General features: G+C 39.4%; 2 protein-coding genes across 4 annotated transcripts in view; both read right to left on the bottom strand.

The window, feature by feature from the left end:
- Positions 1-25231, bottom strand: part of LOC126284419 (serine/threonine-protein phosphatase 6 regulatory ankyrin repeat subunit C-like) — a 591030-nt gene that overhangs the window by 319633 nt on the left and 246166 nt on the right. The window lies entirely within an intron of this gene.
- The window catches only part of LOC126284427 (serine/threonine-protein phosphatase 6 regulatory ankyrin repeat subunit B-like), a 254964-nt gene continuing 244025 nt past the window's right edge, over positions 14293-25231 (bottom strand). For all 3 annotated transcript variants that reach the window (XM_049983349.1, XM_049983357.1, XM_049983365.1), the window contains 2 exons: positions 19628-19729; positions 14293-17821 (listed from right to left, as the gene is read on the bottom strand). In XM_049983349.1, coding sequence (XP_049839306.1) covers positions 17363-17821; positions 19628-19729 — 561 coding nt within the window. In that variant the 3' untranslated portion in view covers positions 14293-17362. The remainder of the gene's footprint in view (positions 17822-19627; positions 19730-25231) is intronic.

The following is a 25231-nucleotide window of genomic DNA, read 5'->3' as shown; positions in this document are numbered from 1 at the left end:
GCTCAACGCTGGTGTTCTCCTCCCATGCATCTGTGAGTTTAGGCACAGTTGCTCGGCCGGGCCTATGGCAGGCCATGGGATGAGTTTGGGTGCGTGCACGGCGCCTTACTCTTCGTATCTTGCGCGCCGAAACGATGGTGGAACCAGCAATAACCGGTGCTGTTGTTTGCGTGATGCAGTGGGTGCCTCGGCTGGCGACGACGTGTGTGTGTGTGTGTGTGTGTGTGTGTGTGTCAGCTGCCGCAATGTCACGTGGCTCTAGCCGCTGCAGCTGGGCGGTCAGCTGATCGATGACAGCTCAGAGAGATTGGAAATCTTCGGTCGCGTCCAGAGCTCGTCGTGCGTTTGTAGCAGCACAAGCTGGAGGCGCCGCGTCAAATGGCTCTGGCCGTGCTCGGCTGGTGTCGTTGGCCGGGGTGGTTGCGGCTGTGGCGCGCGAGTCGAGCAGGGAGTGCGCTCTATTGGCCACTTGCAGAAACTCCCTTAATAGCAGGCCGTCGTAAGCAATTAAGGTTAAGCACACCTGCGGCGGTAACTGCTGTTGCCAGATGTGCACAAGTAATGTGTCTGAGAACACGGAAGGGTCCACCATAGCACGTAAATGCCGGTAAAAGTCTGAAGGCGACCTGTCACCGCATTTCTCGTGGTACTGGAGCTGTGTTATCTGAAGGTCCACAGGTTTTGTGCAACGCGGAATTAACGCCCTCTTGAGGGAGGCGTAGGCTTATTGTGGTGGGTGTTGCATAATTATATCCGATACCACTGACGACGCACGTTGGTCCAGGTTGCATATCACTAGCGTGAACTGTTCAAAATCATTTATTATTTGTTGAAACTTTTATCTGGATATCGTAGGTGTTGACTGAGCGCCGGAGAACTCGGTACGGGGCGGTATATGGAGGTTGGACGGGGAGCATGGACAGTGTCATTTCAGGGAATGACGTATTCGCAATTATCCAGAGATTTCGTGACGTGAACCTTAGGGTGGGAGAGGCTGGCAGGCAGAGGGATATGGAGGTTGATGAAATGGCGTCTGACACGGTCCACAAAGGAAGGTAAGTCACACTGAGGGAGAGAAGCGGAAGGGCTCATGGGTTCGCCAGGGAGAACAATGTTCTGGCTGTATATGAATTCAGCTATTGTGCCTTTGAGGTCCTCCTTATAGATCGCACAAATGCCAAGTAGCACAAGGGGAAGGGCCTCCATCCATAGAGAGTCGTGGCATCAAAGAGCCACCTTGAAAGTGCGGTGCCAGCGCTCAACTAGCCCATTACTTTGCGGGTATGGATGTGCCGGATGCCGCAAATGTTACAAATCTCATTGAAGAGGGCCAACTCAAATTGTCTGGCCTGGTTAGTAGTGATAATAGCTGGACATCCGAAACGCAATACCCATGACCCGACGAAAGGCCGAGCAACAGTTTCTGCCGTAATATTGGGGAGAGGGACAGCCTCGACCCAGCGAGTTGTTTGGTGGATAGACGAGAGAACATAACGAAAGCCGTTAGAGGGGGGAGGGGGGGTGAGAGGACCGACAATGTCAATGTGAATATGCTTGAAACGCCCAGGAAGGGATCGAAAAGGCTCGGGGGGGGGGGGGGGGGGGTGAGGAGTGTCCATTACTGGCAGTCCTTGTTGACATTTCTCCACACAAAGTGCTCTGCAACGAGGCGGGTGGACACACGAAAAATGGAGTGGGCTAAATTATGCACTGCGTTGAAGACAGCTCGAAGGAGCATGGTTCGGATGAGGGAGCGTAACGTGCCCATACCGTCGTCGCACCAGATCTCCCCAGAAATGCCAGGGCAGGTGGTGCGGATGAAGTGTAGTGAAGGGGTCGAGTCTGGAACCAGGTTTTGTGTCTCCTTGTCGACGGGTTGGAGGTTAGGCAGTTCAGAGAGGTCTAACAGCGAATGGACGGCGTCGACTCATGAAAAGGAATCAGCAACTGTATTGTCAGCACCCTTTATCAGCCTGACATCAGTGGTGAACTGATATATGAAGTCCATGTATCTGAAGCGGCGAGGAGGCGGGTCAGCTGGTGGGTTTGTAATGGCTGCAGCCAGGGGTTTGTGGTCCATTAAAACATAGAAAGGGCATCCCTCAACGTCAGTCTTAAAATGATTGATTGCTTTGTAGACTGCGAGCAACTCCCTGTCAAACGTGGCATATTTCCGTTGTGCATTGGTGAGTTTGTGTGAGAAGAACTGCAGAGGTGAAGTTTGGCCGTCGATTGTCTGGCTAAGGGCAGCACCGATGGCAGTACTGCTCGTGTCTGTGGTGATGAAAAGCTGGCATTCGAATGAGGATATGCGATGGTGCACGCCTCGGCAAGAAGATTTTTGAGGGCAGTGAAAGAGTCAGTCATAGCAGGGGTCCATGGAATGGGCCGGGATCCAGAAGTTTTGGTGCCTGCCAAGGGAACCGTCAGTGGAGTCTGAATCTCTGCAGACCAAGGTAGATGTCAGCGATAATAATTAACTGTCCCCAGAAAACGCCAGAGTTCTTTGAATGATGAAGGTCTGGATAAGTGTAGTATTCAGACTGAGACTTTCACTCTACAGCGGAGTATGCGTTGATATGAAAGTTCCTGGCAGATTAAAGCTGTGTGCCAGACCGAGACTCGAACTCGGGACCTATGGACTTTCGTGGGCAAGTGCTCTACCAGCACTTGCCCGCGAAAGGTAAAGTTCCCACGTTCGAGTCTCAGTCTGGCACACAGTTTTAATCTGCCAGGAAGTTTCAGGTGTAGTATTGTTTATACTTTTTCAGGGCGCGCTGAAATGCTGTCGGCAGAGACCCGAAAACCAAGAAAAGTGACAGTGGGTTGATGTAGCTGCAATGTGTCCTGGTTGGTCTCGATGCCTGCAGCCGTGAGAGTGTTCATAGCAGTTTGTCCTCAACAGAGGTGCTTAACACAAGAATGTCATCAAGATATGCAAAGCAGAATTTTAGGTTGAATAGCACTTCGTTGATGAAGCGTTGCCAGGACTGGGTTGCGAAGGGCATGAATCGAAACTGAAATAAACTGATCGGGGTGTTGATTGTTGTCTTCTCGATGTCTTCAGGTGCCATGGGGATCTGGCGGTAGGCCCGTTTGCAATCAATGACAGAGAACGTGGTCGCACCTGCAAGGGAACTGGTAAAGTTGGCATGTTGTGGCTGAGCGCGATCCATCGTGACGGGGAAGCCCGACACGGATGAGACACCATAATGTGTCAATTGCAGAAGTTCAACAAGTTGCGGGTGTGTTCGGATTGACACATCACGGAAGACTGACTCAAATGAGGCACCAAGATGTGCTGAGAACGGTAGCGGAATCTCAACTGGAGCCGGCGCGTCGGCGACAGGTGAGAAAAAGTTCAAAGTTTGAGAACGCGTGTTAGTCCATGGAAAGCTCGACGTTTGATCAGAGCCAGGGACACCTGTGTTTCATGGAGGCTGCGGAGGTGTCGACTGTCCAGAACCACAGTGTGGGAAATGATGTCGAATGTAGGACAGAATGTGCGAATGTTCACTGTTCATAGTCACTCCACACAAAACGGTGTGTAGATAAGATGAATGTCGTGGCACAAAACACTAAGTTGTAGCAGTGGGACAGAGGTGGAGGTCAGGCACAGATAACAAGTTATTGTTCGTGTTGCTGTCTGAGGTATCGAAGTAGGAAGACATGTGCTGATGCTGAACCGAGGCAGGATGCTAAGGAGGTTGACTTGTGAACAAAGCAGTTCCGCCCATGTGGCAGGTATCTTCGTGGTACGGTATGGATTGCGGCGTAGCAAATCATTGTCCTGGTGGTGGTAGGTTGTCCAGCGAGGCATTTGCAGAAATTGGCATTGGTCCCGCACTGCACAGAGATCCATAAGAGGTAACTGCACAGTCAATGAGTGAGGGCACATGTGGTGGGAAAAAAGGCGTTTGATAGCCGGAGTAATGCACACTCCTAACCTCACTTATTGTTGCAGGCTCGAAAACATCCGGCAAAATCAGTGTAATCGTCGAGTAAGAGGCATCGTGTTACAGTCATGGCAGCTGTATATCGACCGCAATACGGTGCATGTCGATCACAAAATCTAGTGTTAGGCGTTGGGCCACAGTCATTGTTTGAATTTTGTATAGATGTAATACACGTGAAAATAACCGTCGCGGAGGTCGCGGACACAGTAAAATGGCGAAAACAGAAGACATTACAACTTGGGGTCACCAGTGGGGTGGATGTTCGGGTCAGTTACATCAAACAACACCTTATTATCAGGAGTTCATTTATTCACCTCTTTACACAAGCAAGGCTTACAAAGAACTGGATGGTGGAACTGCACAAAGATAATGTTTAGCTTAGTTCAAAGGTGATACTCAGATCGATACTGGACTCGACCACATCGGCACCACAGAATCACTACTGTTAACCTTCAATCTGCTCCCCAAGAGCTCATTCCCAACAAGAATATATGGGAACAGGAAGACACTGATTGATAATCTGTTCTTAGATCCCACAAATTGCAGTGAAGTGATGACACGGGCAGTAACAAATGGTCTGTCTGATCATGGTGGTCAAATGACAACCCAAGCAGAAAAACAACACATGGCCATTGTAACCAAATTAAACATGTTAGAACAATAAATGCTGAATCTACTTGGTTGTTCAGAAACAGTTTATGCCATGAACAATGGGAGGAAGTATACCTGGCTGATACAGTGAATGAGAAGTTCAACTCATTCCTGAACTTATTCCTAAAACATTTTGAAGCTTCTTTCCCCCAAAGGCAGATTAAAATCAAACCAACCTGTAGTAAAAGGAAAGAGTGGTTAACTACTGGCATAAAAATATCATGTAACAAAAAGAGAGATCTGTATGTACAACAGAGGACTAGTACAGACCCATCAGTAAAGTTACATTACAAGAAATACTGTAAAATTCTAACAAGTGTAATCAAGAAGGCCAAACAGTTCACTATGCACAAAAAATTAGCAACTCAAACAAGAAAATAAAAAACCATATGGCACATCATAAAAAGTGAGACAAATAGGAACATAAAAACTGACAATAATAAACACAAAATTGCAGCCTCAGATTTCAACTTTTTTTTTCTGTCTCTATACCTGAAAAAACAGTGAACCATAATAAGCAGTCTCACACAGAAGCTATTGAACTACTTAACCATATGCAAATAACATCTAAAGTAGAACTTCATTTCAGAAGTACAACCCCTAAAGAAATTGAAAAAACCATAAAATTACTCAAAAACTCAGATTCCGGTGGATATGATGGCATATCAAGTAGGATTTTAAAATCATGTGCAGACTTAATCAGTTATATATTGTGCTATTTGCTTAACCAATCTATGGAAACTGGTGTGTTCCCAGATAGATTAAAACATGCAGTAGGATGCCAATCCACAAAAGTGGAGCAAGGGATGAAATATCCAACCATCGACCCATCTCTCTGCTGCCAGTATTCTCAAAGATATTTGAGAGAATAGTGTATGATTGGATTTATAGTCACACTACACAAAATGGCTTACTGGCTTCTACACAGTTCAGCTTTCGTAAGGGCTCCTCCACAGACAGAGCTATATTTGACCTAACAGATGAAATTTTAGGTGGACTAAATTACGAAAGGTATCCAATGGGGATATTTTGTGACCTTGCCAAGGCATTTGATTGTGTAGATCACAACACACTCTCAAAAAAGCTTCCAGATTATGGCATTAAAGATAAATCTTTGACTTGGTTAGAATCATACTTACAGAACAGGAAGCAAAGGGTTGTCTTAAGGGGGACAGGTACAGAATAAAATCAGACTGGGGAAATATAAAGTATAGAGTCCCGCACAGCTCAATTCTTGGGCCATTAATTTTCCTGATCTACATTAATGATCTACCAATCACAATTAATAACAGAGCAATTGCCGATGATATAAGTATGCTCATAAAAGGACCCACCTCCACAATGCAGGATACAGACATGACAGTCTCTACTCAAGTACACAAATGGTTCACTGCGAATAGCCTAACCTTAAATCTTTCAAAAACCAATATGATACAGTTTCTGACAAAAAATAAAGTTCCTGAAATACATGTTAACAATCTCAGAATTAATGAAACCACACATACAAAATTCAGATAGACAATCACCTAAGATGGAAAGAACAAATTGATCAACTGGTCAAGAAACTTAGCTCATCGTGCTTTGCACTGAGAGCTCTCCATCAGTTAGTAGACAGAGAAATAATGTTGTTGTCATATTTTGCATATTTTCATTCTGTTCATTCCTCAGGCATAATCTTCTGAGGAAATACTGGAGTTGTTGAAAAAGTCATCAGAATACAAAAATAAGCAGTGAGGCTAATATGTGGGGTCCCTAATTGGGCATCTTGCAGAGGTCTCTTCAAATCTCTCAGGATACTTACCATCACAGGTCAGTATATATACTCAGTGATGTTGTTTTTAGCCAACAACAGGGAATTGTTTCAGAAAAATTGTGACTTACACAAGTCACGTGAATAATTCTCACCAAGGCTCTGCAACTCTCATTAAAGTACATAGGGGAGTTACTGAGTTAGGTATAAAGGTCTTTAATAAGCTCCTCATCAATATAAAAAAAAAGAAATAAATAATGTACAGGTTTTCAAAAGGAAACTAAAATTATTACTCATCGAATAAACTTTCTATAAAATGAGTGAATACTTAAGGTTATAAGGTGTAAGAGTTGGGGAAACTGCCTAAAGAAAGCACTCCCTGAAAGATAAAGTGTGATGCTGCTACTTGTAGTTTAACTGAAATTGTGGTGATAAAATGTAAATTTATTTGTTTCATTATGAGAAAATGTGAACTCCCATGTATCCCACTCTCTTGAGCATTCACTTAAAGTAAACTGATTTTGGCATAATGCAGGCTTTAATACTGCATGCAAGTAATTGTTATTGTTAAATAAACAAATGTCTATGCAATGTGATGTATAAATGTTCATGTACTACTGTAATTGCATCAATTGACTTATCCTATATTACTTGTACACTGGCTGTATAATATGTAATCAACAGGACCAAATAAATAAATAAATAAATAACTAAATAAACATTAAACACTGTTGATAATGTACTGGGTAATATTAAACAACCATGAAACAAATCACCAAAGGAGCCACAAATGAAAGAAAACATAGTGCTGCACATAAGCAGCACCCTCTGTTAGTGCTAACGTCAGAATTCCACACAAGCAGGAAGTGGTTGGAGGAACATGACCGGCAGAGGGCCCCTCGTACCCTACGGTACTCTGTTGCAAGAAAAGAGTGATAAAATTCTGTAACAGTAGATGATCCACATTATCTGATTTATGTAGTCTATGAAATGAATAGAAAGGGAACACGAACATACTAGTCATGTGTAAAATGTATGAAAACGAAGTAAATATGTGATGCACTCAATACTAGGTGAACTTATCAATATACTAAATATAACAGAGCCGTGCAGTGATTAGAGTTAAACATATACAGCAAAGTAGGCACTGGGCACAAAAATAGACAAGCAACTAAACTGTTTAACTGGAAAAATGACTTTGTATTCAAAAAGCTGGGAATTAACAATTAATCCTGGTGAAAATATGATCACCGGGCTCCAACACTGCAAAAAAATGAGGATAGCCGATGCAGTCAGGTCTGCATCTAATATGGCCAAGAAAGTAAGACAAACAGCCAGGAAGGTGAAAAAGAAGCTGGAAGACCAAATCAACAGCAAAGTGGCCTAGAGCACCATCATGTAGCAACCACATAAGTTTTCGAAACAACAACGGCACTTCTTACAGCAGGGGAGGCAAAGTCACCTGCAAGAAATGCCAATATTTCTGGCCCGTTATCTCATGTGGAAGGAAGACTGGTACCAAAATATGGTCACCAGTTATCCTGGCCCACACATTCTGGCTGCACTGATACTGACAATTCACTGTCACCATACCATGAGGGTTCTGCATACTATCCCACAGATGACTTAAAGATACCAGTTCACTTAAAGGTGGCCTCATTTGTTAATGGGATAGATGACATAAATGCCAGAATTAAGGTTTCCTGGTGAAGAAACTAGTGACAAAACTGCTTCTGATGTGGAAAATCTGTTGCTAGTTAGCCCTGCACATGCTACAAGTGATAAGGATACCAACAATTGTCATGGAGAATGTTCTACATGGTTGTCTGACTTAACCAGAGCTGGCAGGCCAACTGCCTGATAATGACAGGCCAGTCGCCTTCCACAGTGTTAGTCACATTTTCCTCCAAGTCTGTCTGCCAGTTTAGCTGGGTGGTTACATGCTAGCCTCCCTTCCAAGCGGGCCCAAGTTCGATTACCAGCTGGGTTGGAGATTTTCTCCTAAGTAAACTAGAAAGTTTATTGTAATCTTCGCTCTTCTCAAATCTTCATAAATGACTAATGTGGACAATAGACAGGATTAGGAAGGAGGGGAGAGATTACATGTTTCCTCACTATACATCTATGGTTCAAATGGCTCTGAGCACTATGGGACTTAACATCTGAGGTCATCAGTCCCCTAGAACTTAGAACTACTTAAACCTAACTAACCTAAGGACATCACACACATCCATGCTTGAGGCAGGATTCGAACCTGCGACCGTAGCGGTCATGCGGTTCCAGACGGAAGTGTCTAGAACTGCTCAGCCACTATGGCCAGCCTATACATCTATGAGCTGATTATCTCTGTACATAGTAACCCTGATTTAGTTTTAGAAAATCATTTTCAACATGGTTACAACACCATAAATCAAAATAATTTTATGTTGCCCACACACTGTTTAAAACCTTATGCTCAAACTTCAAAGTATATTCGTATGAAAATTTATAACAATGTAAAGGGAAGAGAACTGCTCATTATAAATTCAGAAACATTCAAAAATCTTTATATGAGGAAATAGTGCAGAAATATTAGTATTCTATAGCAGAATTCATGAAGGATAACATGAAAATTAAAGCTGGAGAGATGAAGTATTTAGCACTTTTTATCTTCAAAAGTTCGTTACTTTTTAAGAAAATTATTAATTACATATTAAACAATGAAAAATTCAGGATGGAATGTAACAGTATTATGAGAAGGAAAGTTGCTACTTCATATAGTGGAGATGCTGAGTCGCAGATAGGCACAACAAAAGGAGTTTCACACTTAAATCTTTCGACCAGTGGATTTTGTCAACAATACACACACACACACACACTCCAGGCAACTGAAACCACACTGCAAACAGCAGTGCATGATGGGAGTGGTGATGGGGTGAAGATAAGGAGGAGGCTAGGATGGGGAGTGGGACAGATAGTATGATGAAGATGGTGAATAGTGAAATGCTGCAGGTTAGGTGGAGGTCAGGCCTGCGCACTATCCTTCCCACCCCTCCCACAATGCTTCCTGCCAACACCCCCATCCCCTTCCCCATCTCTCCCTTGCCCTCCGCATAACCTGCAGCATTTTCCTGTCTGCCATCCCCACCATACTATCCGTTCCCCTCCCCACCCCAGCCTCCTCCTTACCCCCACCCAGTCGCCACTCCCATCACGCACTGGTGCTGCTGCTTGTAGTGTGGTTTCAGTTGCCTGAGACTGCAGTCGTGTGTGTGAGTTGCATTTGTGTGCGCACGTGTGTGTGTGTGTGTGTGTGTGTGTGTGTGTGTGTGTGTGTGTGTGGATGCGTATGTGTGTCTATCGTTGACAAAGGCCATTGGCTACAAGCTTTAAGTGTGAAACTCTTTTTGTTGTGTCTATCTGAGACTCAGCATCTCCACTATATGATGAGTAGCAACTCTCCTTCTCAGAATATAATTACATATTAATTAAATATCCAGTGTAGTATATCATATTAATGATATTATAAGAAAAACTGTAAACCAGTTTTTATGTTTTGATGAGTCTCCTGTACATCAAGTTAATGTCTTGAAATTGAATGTTATGAGACAATAAACCTCTGTTCTATTCTATTCTATTCTTTAAATTGGACTAAGACACCTCTGAAAAGTCTTCTAGTAAATTCGCTACAATCACCACCAGGTATCACAGACTATTTCTAGTGAGATGTGTACAAAAAACACTATCAAAGAAGAGAACAAAAAACTTACATTTTTATCTTTCTGTGGCACAGTGTCAGGATAGGTTAGCTGGCTCCTGAAGAGAAACAAAATTTCGAGGTCTGTGAAGGATGAGTGTACAAGATACCATGTCAGTGTGGCTGCTGCTATGTCGGCCAAACAGTTCACAGTGTGGAGCAATTCTGTATAGAACACAAAAGATGCTTATGCCTATGATATCCTGAAAAATCAGTCATGGCAGAACACACTTTAGAAAAGTGACACATAATTCTAATTGATGAACCATTTGTCATTATGAGAGTGAAGGGATTTTGGTATAGTGTTATAAAATAAGCTATAGAAATAAAAATATCTGAAAACACTATCAGTAAGGATGTCAGTCTGCAGCTAAACACAGTCTGGGACCTGGCCATTGTGACATTGAAGCAGGTGTGACAGGCACAGGGCAAAATCGTTACCATATTTGGCAAGTAAGAGGACACTGGTGACATCACAGCCCATGGTGTGGCTATATAAAGGTGAAGCCATGGTGACACATTAGTCATTTACCACTGGACACTTGCTGTGGAGAACTCAGACAAAAGTTCATGGGATTTCAACCACCTGACATAGCTGGAAGCTCCAGAAGATTTTATTAATGCATATCACTGTGAGACCATGCATTCATAAACCAGTACTTTCCCTGTCTTACTCTGATACTGATTTCAAAGGCTTCAGACTCTCTCCTTTGAACTTCACTTTTGAGATGGTGTTCACCAGAGTTTGCTTTTGTTATCCAAGCCAAACTTTTGACCTGCCTGGATAGCCATGCATGTCAGCACACTACTTATAAGATTCAAGAATATTTAACAGCCCCAGATCATATCCACCCAGTGTTCTGCACAGCCTGGATGCAGTTTTTTAAGTAGTTTCCCACATCCGACAAGCCACTAGGCTACCCAAATTCCTCCTCAGTTACATGATTTTCAAGTTCTTGGCTGGCACAAACGATGTGGCTAAGAATGAAAGAAGAAGACTTCAGCTTTCCCTTAACAAAACATTACATAATTTAAGAAACGCTAATGACCTAGTTCTCTCAGTGCCTCACCGCCATGATCTACCAATGTGGTCCTGTGTCAATTTAGAAGTAAAAAAAGCAAATGAAATTATGATTAATATTTGTAAGAAAGATATAAATGTATTATTTGTGGACATCAGTAGATTAGGAAGTAGATTTCATACATTACATGGACTTCACCTGAACAGTCTTGGTAAAAAAAATATGTAAGTGAAAGAATTCTTGAATTTTCCAAAAAAAGTATTATTAGACTTTGGCACTAAATTAAGTGAGAGTACTTCTACATCAATCCAATATAATAAAATGAAAGCAGGTTTAAAGAACCAGGAAAATGTGTGTCACTGACCAAGTCTAGTCCAGACCAGGCTTGGTCACTTCCTGTTGACCAGGGCCTAGCCCATACTAAAAAACACCAAAGAAATAGTTCAGCAGACAGTATCTCCAAATCTAATAACATTATACCTAACTATACTGCTAAGATTATGTTTCTTAACACACGGGGCTTATTAGATAAAACAGATGCATTGCATGTTCTGATTGAGGAAAAGCAAATAGAAGTCCTTGGTTTAGCTGAACATTGGATGAACCCTGATGGCATCAACTTGACAGACATTCCAGATTTTAAAGTAGCCTCTTACTTTTGCCATAAAGATAAGAAATGAGGTGGCTCTGCCATTATAATTAATAACCACCTTGTTTTTGAGCCACTACCTAGTGTAACAAATTTATCTGTGGAGAAAACTTTTGAAATATCTGCCTGTTACATTGTGACTTATGGAACAGCCTTTATCTGTATTTACAGAATCCCAGTATAGGGAAATAAGAGAGAATTTTTGGAAAGATTGGACATCTAATTAAACACATAGCTTTTAATGAGAGTAAATGTAATTCTAATGGCTCATTTTAATATTAATTTCAACTCCAGTAGTTCTGACAACATGGAAATAAATAACTTAGTTAAAAGCTATGGGATGAATATCATAGACAATATTGTTACAACTTTTCCTTCTTCAAAATACAGTACAAATGTGATTGACACGCTTCTTTCTGATCATCATGGAATTATTATTCATGTAAACATGGATTCAATGATTTTTAATGTCACCAAGCCTTCTGTGGTCTATAAGACACAAAGTACAATTAGTGACTGTAATATATCTGTTTTTCTAAAATGTCTCAGAGAAATTAATTGGCTGTGTGTGTATGGTAACACTGGAGCAGAAAACCAGTTCAACAACTTTCTTGAATTATTCATGTGGGCAGTTAACATTGGCCTGCCACTAAAGAATAAATGTGTTAAAATGAACAGGGTATCGACTATCAATGAAAATAAGTGGTACACACAGGAACTACGAAAACTTAAAGATCAATGCAACAATTTCTACTGCCTAGCAAAGAATTCATCTTGTCTGCATGCCAAAGTAAGATATAAAGAATGCAAATATCAGTACAGAATGGGTATTAAGAAAGCTAAATTAGAATATAATTGCAAATTGGTTGCACAAGCCATTAATAAACCAAAAGAAATGTGGAAAATCATTAAAGAGAATCTAGCATCGGGTAGCAAAGAATGTGTGTCTAGATCCAAAATTAGTGATGATAGTTTTATTAATTATTTTGTAAACAGTGTAGATAGTGTAGTTACTAAGATACCCGATAGTAAACATGAACCTAGCTACTATTTGGATGTTGCCTATAAAAAACAAAAATGCTATGGAAAATGTGTTTTACTTTGAACACATTTGTGTAGAAGATATACACTCTGTCATTCTTTCTCTTAGCAAAAGTGATTCACTGGATATTCACAATATCAGCTCTAAAATATTGAAACTTAGTAGTCATAATATAGCAGAGGTTCTGTGTCACATCATAAAAATACTGCTTTGATGAAAGTTGCTTCCCTGAAAAATTAAAAGTAGCTAAAGTAATCCCAGTCCGCAAAAAAGGAGACAGTAATTTGCCTAGCAATTATAGGCCAGTTTCTCTTGTACCACTTTTATCCAAGGTCGTTGAGAAACTAATGAGTATTTAAATAATCAATTATCTAGATTCTCATCAATTACTTTCAAATAGCGAGTTTGGGTTTATGAAAAATCCATTAACATGTGATGCTGTTATGAGCTATATATGTAACTGTCTCGAAGCAAAAGAAGAAAAATTTATTGTAAGTACAAAGTTTTTTGATTTATCAAAAGCGTTTGAGACTGTGTGCCACAACACTCTGCTGCTGAAATTAAAAACTGTAGGTTTTTCAGTCTCTGCTGTTAAAATTAATCAGTCATACTTATCTAATAGATCTCAAACTGTTTATTTCAATAACGAATATACTAGTTTCTAACCCATTAACCATGGTGTTCCTCAAGGGTCAATCTTGGGCTCTCTCTTGTTCATATTATATATGAATGACCTACCTAGCAATGTAATAGATGATACTACAAACTGTTACTTGTATGCAGATGATACTAGTTTAAGTGTTACAGTGCCTACAAACAATAACATAAGTATCTCTACCTCACTCAAGGTAGATATACTTTCTGACTGGTGGAATGCCAATAGCCTGTCTATGAACATAAATAAAACACAGGAATTAAACATTTCTTATAACAATATAATTACCTTAGAGACAGTTCCTGTAAGGTTTCTTGGCACTGTTTTGCAAAATAATTTAGGATGGCAAGCACATGTGAATTATTTAACACCAAAAATTTCCAAAGGAATGTTTATGCTCAGAAAATTACAAGCAACGTAGATGAGAAAAATTTGCTTTCTGTCTATTATACTTATATTCACACTCATTTGACGTATGGCACATTCTTGTGGGGAAATAATTGCTACTCAAAATGCTTATTTACAGCTCAGAAAAAAGCTGCCAGGCTGATATGTAAAGTACCACCTAGAACTCACTGTAGAGAATTATTTATTAAACTTAGTATTATGACCTTGCCATGTATATACATATTTCAATGTCTCTTGTACATTAAAAACAACTTGTCTAGTTTTGATCTGAATTCTATTGTACATAGTTATAACACACAACACTGTAATGACGAAAGAAAAGACTACTCCTCATATACCAAAACTCTAAACAGCTTCAAACACACATCTGTAAAGCTATGTAATAAACTACCAGAGTCAGTTAAGAATCAGGAGCTGAAAAAATTTAAGATATTTGTAAGAACTTTATTACTTCAAAATTGTTTTTATACAATGGAAGATTTCTGTGAGCATAATTTCTAACGTACATTAATTATTTGTGTATTTATTGTCATTGTTCTTTGTACATTTATTGACATTGCTTATACAAGCTTTACATCCCTGTAAATGTTTTGTTTTTTGGCAATCAATCAAAGATATAGAAATCACTTGCACCACTTTCACAAGGACAACACAAGACACAGAGAGTTGAGGCACATAAATTCCATCCCATGGAAAAAAGGGGGAGGGGGGGGGGGGGGAGGGGCAGAGGGATGATGAAGTAAAAAGAAGAAAGATTTATATCAAACTATTCACAAATTTTATAATACAGTGGTTCAATCAACTGAGTTTTATGCATTCCTGAAATTGGTGAAGGTCACCATGTTTATAGATAGGGAGATGCTGAATGAAACAAATTTGACTGTTAGGAAAGCAATACATGATCCCTTCAACTGTCACATGATATTTAATAAAACCCAAAGAAATTCTGGTTGTATGTAACGGTTTTTGTGCCCAGTCCCTAGTGAAAAAGACAGAGACTGAAACTGAGGGTAGCAAATCAAAAGCTGAAACGTTTAACTCCATTTTCAAATGTTCCTTTACAGAGTAAAACCAAGGAGAATTGTTCCAGTTTAATTCTCATACCACTGAAGAGATGAATGAAATTAGTATTAGTGTCAGTGGTGTTGAAAAACAGCTGATATCATTAAATCTGAACAAACCTCCAGGGCTCAATGTGATACCTGTCAGATTCAACCTGAATTTTCAGTGAGTTAGCCCCTCATTTAACTGTAATCTATTGTAGGCACCTCAAACAAAAAACTGCACCCAGTTCCTGGAAAATATTGCAGGTCACATCCATCAATAAGAAGGATAGTAGAAGTTATCCACAAAATTACCATCCAATATCATCAATTTCTTGTAGAATCTTAGAACATAATCTAAGCTAGTGAGATACCTTGTACAGAATGATCTCCTTAAAACCAACCAGCAAGGGTTCCAAAAACATCTATCACGTGAAACCCAACTTACACTTTTCTCACATGACATACTGAAAGCACTTTTCTCACATGACATACTGAAAGCTCTAGATCAAGACAGTCAGGTAGATGCAGTATTACTTGATTTCAAAAAACCATTTGACTCAGTGCCACACCTAGCTTATTGTCAAAAGTACAATCATATGGTATATCAAGTGAAACTTTCAACTGCATTGAGGACACAGCATGGTATCTTGGATGGAGAGTTGTCGTCAGATGTACATAAAACTTCAGGTGTGTCCCAGAGAAGTGTGTTAGGGCTCTTGCTGTTCATGTTGTATATTAATTACCTTACACACAATATTAATAGTAACCGCAGACTTTTCACAGATGATGCAGTTATCTATCATGAAGCACTCTCTGAAAGAAGCTGCATAAATATTCAATCAAATCTTGATTAGATTCCAAACTGGTGCAGAGATTGGCAACTTGGTTTAAAAGTTCAGCAATGTAAAATTGCGCACTTCTAAAACAAAAAAGTGTAGTATCCTATGACTGCAATATCAATGAATCACTGTTGCCATCAGCCAACTCATACTAATACTTTGGTGTAACACTGTGTAGGGATATTAAACAGAATGATCACATCAGCTCAGTTGTGCATAAAGCAGGTAGCAGTCTTCAGTTTATTGATAGAATACTGGGGTAGTGCAATCACTCTACAAAGGAGATTGGTTACAAATCACTTGTGTGACTGGTTCTAGAATATTACTCAACTGTGTGAGACCTGTACCAAATACGATTAACAGGGAAGATTGAATGTATACATAGAAGGGCAGCATGAGTAGTTAATTGGTTTGTCTGATCCACGGGAGAGTGTCACAGAGATTCTGATGAAACTGAATTAGCAGTGTCTTGAAAATAGACATAAACTGTTTCGAGAAAAACTACTAACAAATTTTCAAGAACCAGCTTTAAATGATGACTTTAAGGAATCCACTACAACCTCCTACGTATCACTCAAATAGGAATTGTGAGGATAAAATGTGAATAAGTACTGCATGCACAGAGGCATTCAATCAATCATTCTTCCTGTACTCTATATGTGAACGGAATGAGAAAAAATCCTAATAACTGGTACAATCAGATGTACCTTCTGCCATGCATTTTACAGTGGTTTGCAGAGGGTAGATGTAGATGTATTATGACCTGCACAAGTAAGTAAATACTTATGCTACATTTTACTAATATTAGTGCTTCAATTGTTACTTTTTTCTGTCATTTCATAGTAACATACATTATTATACTGTTTGTTTCCTTTCAGTAAGTTTTTTTGACACTGACACACATATCCATTTGAATGCGGTCATGGGAGCACATTCATGCTTGGATACCTCACCCAGTTACAGCACTTTGCCACAAAAGATACAATCACAGATTTGAGAACCAGTTTTAATCTGCCAGAAAGTTTCAAGAATTAAAGAAATAAGTAAATTTTATTTGTGCAATTTTTCTTAGAACAAACTTACACTGACAACCTGTTCATATGCTCAATTCCACAATTATGTAGGCTTCTTTTGGCAGCTTCTTTTTCTCTCCTTGTATTTCTTACAAAATTAGTGCATAAGAAAACGTTTATAAATATCTATATATTCTTAAAATATCTCAAGCTGAAAGTGTTTCAAATGGTTTTTAGAACCTTATTCAAAAAATAATGAAACATACAAAAATAAATTTTATGTAGATAAGTACCCCAAATACATTATCCCACAGCTTCATTTGTTGATTATGTTAACATTCAGGGCTTTCCACTGGTCCATGTAAGGGGTGTCTCACATAAAACTAGTACACCTCATGTACCACTTAATCGTCTCTAGGCGAACTGCTTGTGTGAAGTGGCCTGGATGTCCATGGCAACCACTTCAACCATCTCTTATAAATAGATAACTACATATTTTTAACATTACTGTTACCTATTCTTTTTTTAGTTAGTTCATCATTACTTTAATCTTGGGCATGAGGTGTACCAGTTTTAAGTGGTACACCTGTTAAAATTAAAGTCGATATTGCATGTAATCCAGTAGTTCTTTCGTCTCATCGGCCCAAGCACTCTCTACCAACTGGTATATAGCCTTACCATTTCTGTCTTTAATATTAATGTCTGCCCCGGCATTCACCAGAATCTCAAACATATCAAACCTTTCACTGTAATACAGATCCTTGCTGGCTGCCAGCATTAAAGCTGTGTTTCCATCAAAATCCCTGGCATCAACTGGGACATGTGCTTCATCAAGCAAATACTTTGCTCCTATGTAATTTGATGACAGAACGGCACAGTGTAATGGGGTGTGCCCTTTGTAATCTGGAACATGTTCTGTATGACCACGGTTTATGAGATACTTCAGCATTTCCACACCACATTCTGCTGCACAATGAAGCAATGTCGTCTTATGGTCAGGATCCCACCAGCAGTCTGATAAGGACATTCCCAAAGAAATCAAATGTTCCAACACCTGGAAACAGAAATACTATGTAAATACACTAGGGAGGGAGAAAAAATACACTATTCAGATTACTTTTCTACAGTCGCCTACCTATCAACTGTGAGACATGTAGCAAATTTATATCAAACTGTTGTGACTTCAGGTTGAAACAGTGCAATCACCCATCTGCTCATATTTCACCCATACCAACAATTAACTTAAACTATATAGTTCCAGAGACCTTTTCAGGTCTTCAACATCAATGATTTATATATGCAGTGAGCAATAGAAACAGATTTGAATCCTGGCCTTGGTACAAATTTTCATTCATCACTTAAATCTGCATGTTTATGTACATCATAGATGTTTGAGACTTGAAAAGGTCTGTGGAACCATATAGTTTCATTTGATTAAAGCCTCTACAGGATGATTTTTAAAATTAGGTGGGCTGGTTAGATAAAAATGATGAGGTTCTCCAAGGATCAATGAAGAAAAGAATACATGGAAAGCATTGAAAAGATGAAAAGACAGAGTGGTAGGACATATGTTAAGACATCAGGTTAAAATGTACAAAAAAGAAATTAATGTGTTATAATTGATATGTACTAACAGTTAAAATTACTCCTCTTTTAAGAACAATTTAAATTAAAAAATTTGTGGCATACATACAGATAGCCTAAAAAAAGCAGCAGAGCCCTTTAACTGGGGAGGTATAAAGAATGGCATTCCACAGGATTCAGTGTTGGTTCCCTTACTGTATTTAATATATATCAATGACTTGCCGTTCTATATTCATGATGATGCAAAGCAAGTTCTTTTGCTGATGATACAAGTATAGTAATTACACCCAACAAACAAGAATCAGTTGTGAAAATCGTAAATAATGTCTTTCAGAAAATTATTAAGTGGCTCTCTGCAAATAGACTTCCACTAAAGTTTGAGAAAACACAGTATATACAATTCTGTACAGTAAAAGGCACAACATCAGTGATAAATATAAACTACAAACAGAAGTCAGTTCTATTGGAAGAATATTCAAAACTTCTGAGTGTGTGCACTGATGAGAAATTTAAGTGGAAGAAACACATCTACGATGTGCTTGAACAGTTAGGTTCAGCTACTTATGCTATAAGGGTTATTGCAAATTTTGATAATAAACGTATCAGTAAATTAGCCTACTACACCCATTTTCATTCACTGCTTTCATATGAGATCATATTTTGGGTTAATTCATCATTAAGAGAAAGTATTCACTGTGCATAAGCATTTAATCAGAATAATACCTGGAGCCCACCCAAGATCACTTTGCAGACATTTATTTAAAGAACTTGGGATATTCACAGTACCTTTGCAATACTTACATTCAGTTATGAAATTTGTTATTAAATCCCATCCCAGCTCAAAAATAGCAGTGAAGTGCATAGCTACAACACTTCTGGGTTAAATTTGAATTTGGCACAGAAAAGGGCGTATCTTTCGTCGTTTGCCAAATAGTATTAAAAGTTTGACACATTGCCAACCAACATTTAAACACAAAATTAAAAGAATATCTGAATGACAACTCCTTCTACTCAATAGATGAATTTTTGGATATGAAATAGTAACTGTAAAAAATGAAAAAAAAAAATTTTGTGCAAAGAAAATTCATGTTAAAGTGACATGTTCCACATCATTACAATTTGTCACATTCATGATCAATGGAACAAGTATTAGTGTATGTATGTATGTATGTATGTATGTAGAAGAACATGAAAACAGATAGAAGATTATGTGGCTGCAGTGCAATAGCAAAGTCAAAAAAGATCGAAATGTCATTTCCTGTTGCATTTAACTTACCTCAAAATCTGCTGATTTTACAGCTAAATGAGCTGCTCTGATGTGACACTCCTGTGGGATATCCAGAAAGTTGCTTCCTGCAGCCCATAGCAATCTTACTACCTGTTAGAAGAATAATTTCTTAGCTTCATTTCACTATATTACAATAAATATCAGATTAAATTACATTCCCAAGAAAATCTGTCATTGTTTTTAACAGTGAGGATAATATTTATAGGTAAGGAAAATGTCAAAGTGTCTGTATAAGTGCGGATGGAAATGTGTTTGTGCGCACGTGTGTATACCTGTCCCTTTTTCCTCCCTTTTTCCCCCCACGTAAGTCTTTCCGCTCCCAAGATTGGAATGACTGCTTACCCTCTCCCTTAAAACTACATCCTTTCATCTTTCCCTCTCCTTTCCTCTTTCCTGATGAACCAGGCGTGGGTTGCGAAAGCTTGAATTTTGTGCGTATATATATATATATATATATATATATATATATATATATATATATATATATATATATATATATATATGTCTGCTTGTGTCTGTGTATGTGCAGATGGATATGTGTGTGTGTGTGTGTGTGTGTGTGTGTGCGAGTGTACACCTGTCCTTTTTTTCCCCTAAGGGAAGTCTTTCCGCTCCCGGGATTGGAATGACTCCTTACCCTCTCCCTTAAAACCCACATCCTTTCATTTTTCCCTCTCCTTCCTTCCTTCCTGACGAAGCAACTGCCAGTTGCGAAAGCTCGTAATTCTGTGTGTGTGTGTGTGTGTGTTTTGTTCATGTGCCTGTCTGCCGGCGCTTTCCCGCTTGGTAAGTCTTGGAATCTTTGTTTTTAATATATTTTTCCCATGTGGAAGTTTCTTTCTGTTTTATATATATATATATATATATATATATATATATGTGTGTGTGTGTGTGTGTGTGGATGGATATGTGTGTGTGTGTGTGTGTGTGTGTGTGTGTGTGTGTGTGTGTGCGCGAGTGTATGTGGAAGTTTCTTTCTAGATGTCAGTCGATGCGGAAGTACAGAGACAAAGATGTTGTTGAAAGACTTGAAATTAGCGGAGGTTGAGGCCTGGCAGATAACAAGAAGAGAGGATATACTGAAGGGCAAGTTCCCATCTCCGGAGTTCTGCCAGGTTGGTGTTAGTGGGAAGTACCCAGATAACCCGGACGGTGTAACACTGTGCCAAGATGTGCTGGCCGTGCACCAAGTCATGTTTAGCCACAGGATGATCCTCACTACGAACAAACACTGTCTGCCTGTGTCCATTCATGCGAATGGACAGTTTGTTGCTGGTCATTCCCACATAAAAAGCTTCACAGTGTAGGCAGGTCAGTTGGTAAATCACGTGGGTGCTTTCACACATGGCTCTGCCTTTTGTTCGTGTACACCTTCCGGGTTACAGGACTGAAGTAGATGGTGGTGGGAGGGTGCATTGGACAGGTTTTACACCTGGGGTGGTTACAAGGGTAGGAGCCAGAGAGTAGGGAAGGTCGTTTGTGGATTTCATAGGGATGAACTAAGAGGTTATGAAGGTTAGGTGGACGATGGAAATACACTCTTGGTGGAGTGGGGAGGATTTCATGAAGGATGGATCTCATTTCAGGGCAGGATTTTAGGAAGTCGTATCCCTGCTGGAGAGCCACATTCAGAGTCTGATCCAGTCCTGGAATGTATCCTGTCACAAGTGGGGAACTTTTGTGGTCCTTCTGTGGGTGGTTCTGGGTTTGAGGGGTGAGGAAGTGGCTCTGGTTATTTGATTCTGTAGTAGATTGGGAGGGTAGTTGCAGGATGCGAAAGCTGTTTTCAGGTAGTTGGTGTAATGGTTCAGGGATTCCGGACTGGAGCAGATTCGTTTGCCACAAAGACCTAGGCTGTAGGGAAGGGACCGTTTAATGTGGAATGGGTGGCAGCTGTCATAATGGAGGTACTGTTGCTTGTTGGTGGGTTTGATGTGGATGGACGTGTGAAGCTGGCCATTGGACAGATGGAGGTCAATGTCAATGAAAGTGGCATGGGATTTGGAGTAGGACCAGGTGAATCTGATGGAACCAAAGGAGCTGAGGTTGGAGAGGAAATTCTGGAGTTCTTCACTGTGAGTCCAGATAATCAAGATGTCATCAATAAATCTGTATCAAACTTTGGGTTGGCATGCTTGGGTAACCTAGGCGGCTTCCTCTAAGCGACCCATGAATAGGTTGGCGTATGAGGGCGCCTTCCTGGTACCCATGGCTGTTCCCTTTGATTGTTGGTATGTCTGGCCTTCGAAAGTGAAGTAGTTGTGGGTCAGGATGAAGCTGGCTAAGGTAATGAGGAAAGAGGGTTTAGGTAGGGTGGCAGGTGATTGACGTGAAAGGAAGTGCTCCATCGCAGCAAGGCCCTGGACGTGTGGAATATTTGTGTGTAAGGAAGTGGCATCAATGGTTACAAATTTCAAGCTTTTGCAACCCAAGGTTGCTTCATCAGGAAAGAGGGAAGGAGAGGGAAAGACGAAAGGAAGAAAGGAAGTGGGTATTAAGGGAGAGGGTAAGGAGTCATTCCAATCTCTGGAGTGGAAAAACTTACCTTAGGGGGAAAAAGAGACATGTATATACTCGCACACACACACACATCCATCCGCACATATACAGACAGAAGCAGGCATTGTAAAGGTAATGAGTTTAGGCAGAGATGTCAGTCGAGGCAGAAGTACAGAGGCAAAGATGTTGTTGAATGACAAGTGATGTACAAGGGGCAGCAACTTGAAATTAGTGGAGGTTTATGCCAGGTGGGTAACGGGAAGAGAGGATATACTGAAGGGCAAGTTCCCATCTACAGAGTTCTGATAGGTTGGTGTCAGTGGGAAGTATTCAGATAACCCGGGCAGTGTAACACAGTGCCAAGATGTGCTGGCCGTGCACCAAGCCATGTTTAGCCACAGGGTGATCCTCATTACCAACAAACATCGTCTGCCTGTGTCCGTTAATTTCGAATGGACAGTTTGTTGCTGGTCATTTCCACATAGAACGCGTCACAGTGTAGGCATGTCAGTTGGTAAATCACGTGGGTGCTTTCACACGTGGCTCTGCCTTTGATCATGTACAACTTTCGGGTTAGAGGACTGGAGTAGGTGGTGGCGGGAGGGTGCATGGGACAGGTCTTACACCATGGGCAGTTACAAGGGTAGGAGACAGAGGGTAGGGAAAATACCATCACATCCACAGGACATTTTATTTTTCAGCTTATTAATTGCATTTATTTCTTCTGAATGCATAACTGGGTACAAAAACATTGTCTTTTCATTTGCTGGAACTTTTGACTTACTATGTTTTGAGTTCCCCAGGTTCTTGATAAGATTTTGAGTACTGTTAATGTAGTAGTCATTGAACAACTGGCAATACATTGAGAGTCTTCAACAACTTTTCCTCCCTTTTTTATGATAAGATTATGGTTTGTCACTTTGGATTTACCAATGTTATGGTTTATGACTTTCCAAACTGATTTGGTTTTATTGCTGCCTTTTCTGATAATTAAATCATTGTTCAGTTTTTTTGCTGCATGAATAACTTTTCTGTAGCATCTAAGATACTGTTTAAAGCTGCATTACGCTTTGAATGCCAACTCAGATTTCTAAGAGTACCTGCAGATTTCTTAATTCCTGCAGTTAACCATGATTTAGATTTGAGAGAGATTTTTACTTTTTTGAGGGAAAAAGTGACATCAAAACAGTATTTATAATCAGAGAGAAATGACTCATATTTAGAGTCTACAGTTTTGTTTGGGCCTCTGTTCCATTCAACACTATGCAACATGCTATGAAAATTCCAAAGGCTACTTTCATTAATATATCTTGTTTCTATATAGTTTCCACTGTCATGTTTTTTCCTAACCATATTTTTAATAAGTGCTTTATTGCCATGTGGTCAGAGAAACCAGTATCTATTACTTCAGCCTCATACCTACAGGTCTCTTTGTTAATAAACACCTGATCAATTTTGTCTCACGCAGATCTCCATACCTGCTGATATCAGTTAGTGTAGCTTCTAAATTATATAAGATGGCGAGATTTAGCAATTGATCCTTGTGTGCATTACTATTACTTCTAAAATTGATGTTGAAATCACCCAATACAACCGTTGATTTTGACCTAAGTCTCAATTCATTCATTAGATCCTCAAGATTTAAGAAAAATAAAGGAATAAGAAGATGACCTATATATACAGACAATTACCAAACCTCAGTCAGTCAGTTCACAGATACAGTATTCAAATTCTTTTTCTATACACTTTACTTTGTTTAACTTTACTTCTTTAGAATTAAGATTGTCTCTAACATAAATAAAAACACCTCCACATCTGTACTTTTTTCTGCAAAAACTGCTTATGATTTTAAATTTGGGAAGGGCTGCTGTACATATTTGAGAGATTTGTAACCAGTGTTCACTGATACATACAACAGATACTTGGTTAAAACTGTCACTTAACAAAACTTCAATTTCACCCAACTTATTACATAAACCTTGTACATTCGGATATAGGACTGAAAACTGATTATTAGACACACAGTTAAATAAATTATTACTTATCTTAACACTGCTTTCTTGTGGCTCTTTGACACTAAAAAATCCTTGAGGTGATTTGGCTGCCTCACACTCCTTCAATCTAATATGGATTTTGAGTATTGTAGTACCCGATACTAATGCTTGTTCCACAATGTATTGACAGTATTGAGAAAGAGTTACGTCTCCATTGCACTCAGGAGAACCTGGAGACTCTAATGACTGACATAATTATTCAGAAACAAGAGCAATTCAGCTAACTTCCAGTAGATAATTTGTTTGATTTAAATAGATTTACCTCATATTCATGCTTGAAATACAAGATATAGACTATCCTGTGAATTAACTTGTTCTTTCTTTGTACTATTAATATTCTTTCTGATCCAGTTGGAACTGATACAAAATTATTTATGATAATCTTACATATTTAATTGAAAACATATTTTAAATTTCATTGTGATGTATGTGTTCACTTGATTTTGGAGATTAAGCAGAAATCTTATCTCATACCATATGTAAATTGCTAACCCATCTAATTGATTGTAAAATGAGTACTGTTCTGTGGATCTGCCTGAAAAGGTTTTGTTCAACTTTTAGTTGCACAAATCCTTTTGGGTGATGTTGAGACATAACAGTCCATTGAAACTCATTTAAAACACATATTTTTTGATCCAATTTGAAATAAACAGGAATCACTGATGTAAACAAAAGATAGTGAAATAGGTAAACCTATACTTATAAAATTGTTACAATGAAACTAGTTACTAAATTATAATTGTATTCAAGTACATACGTCCTTTAATTGGTACGAATATTTAGGATTAACATAATTAGATGAAATCTGGAACAAATGATTGAGTACATTGGTCAAAGTATTTTCTTTGAAACTGAGATGTATTTGTGTTAAACCAGTACCTAAATTAAAGTATGTGGTATTTAAACAAAAAACCAGTCAAGAGAATCAAAACTGATTAGAAAATTAAAATGAAATTAGGGAAAATGTTATAAGTGGCATGTAATCATACACAGTTCTTTAGGTGTATTGTCAATAATAAATAAAAGACCTATTTTGCCA

This window comes from Schistocerca gregaria, chromosome 1 (genome assembly GCF_023897955.1).
Source record: "Schistocerca gregaria isolate iqSchGreg1 chromosome 1, iqSchGreg1.2, whole genome shotgun sequence".
Taxonomy (NCBI): domain Eukaryota; kingdom Metazoa; phylum Arthropoda; class Insecta; order Orthoptera; family Acrididae; genus Schistocerca; species Schistocerca gregaria.
Note: the sequence above shows the minus strand (reverse complement) of the source record. Positions and strands in the feature narration are given on the sequence as shown.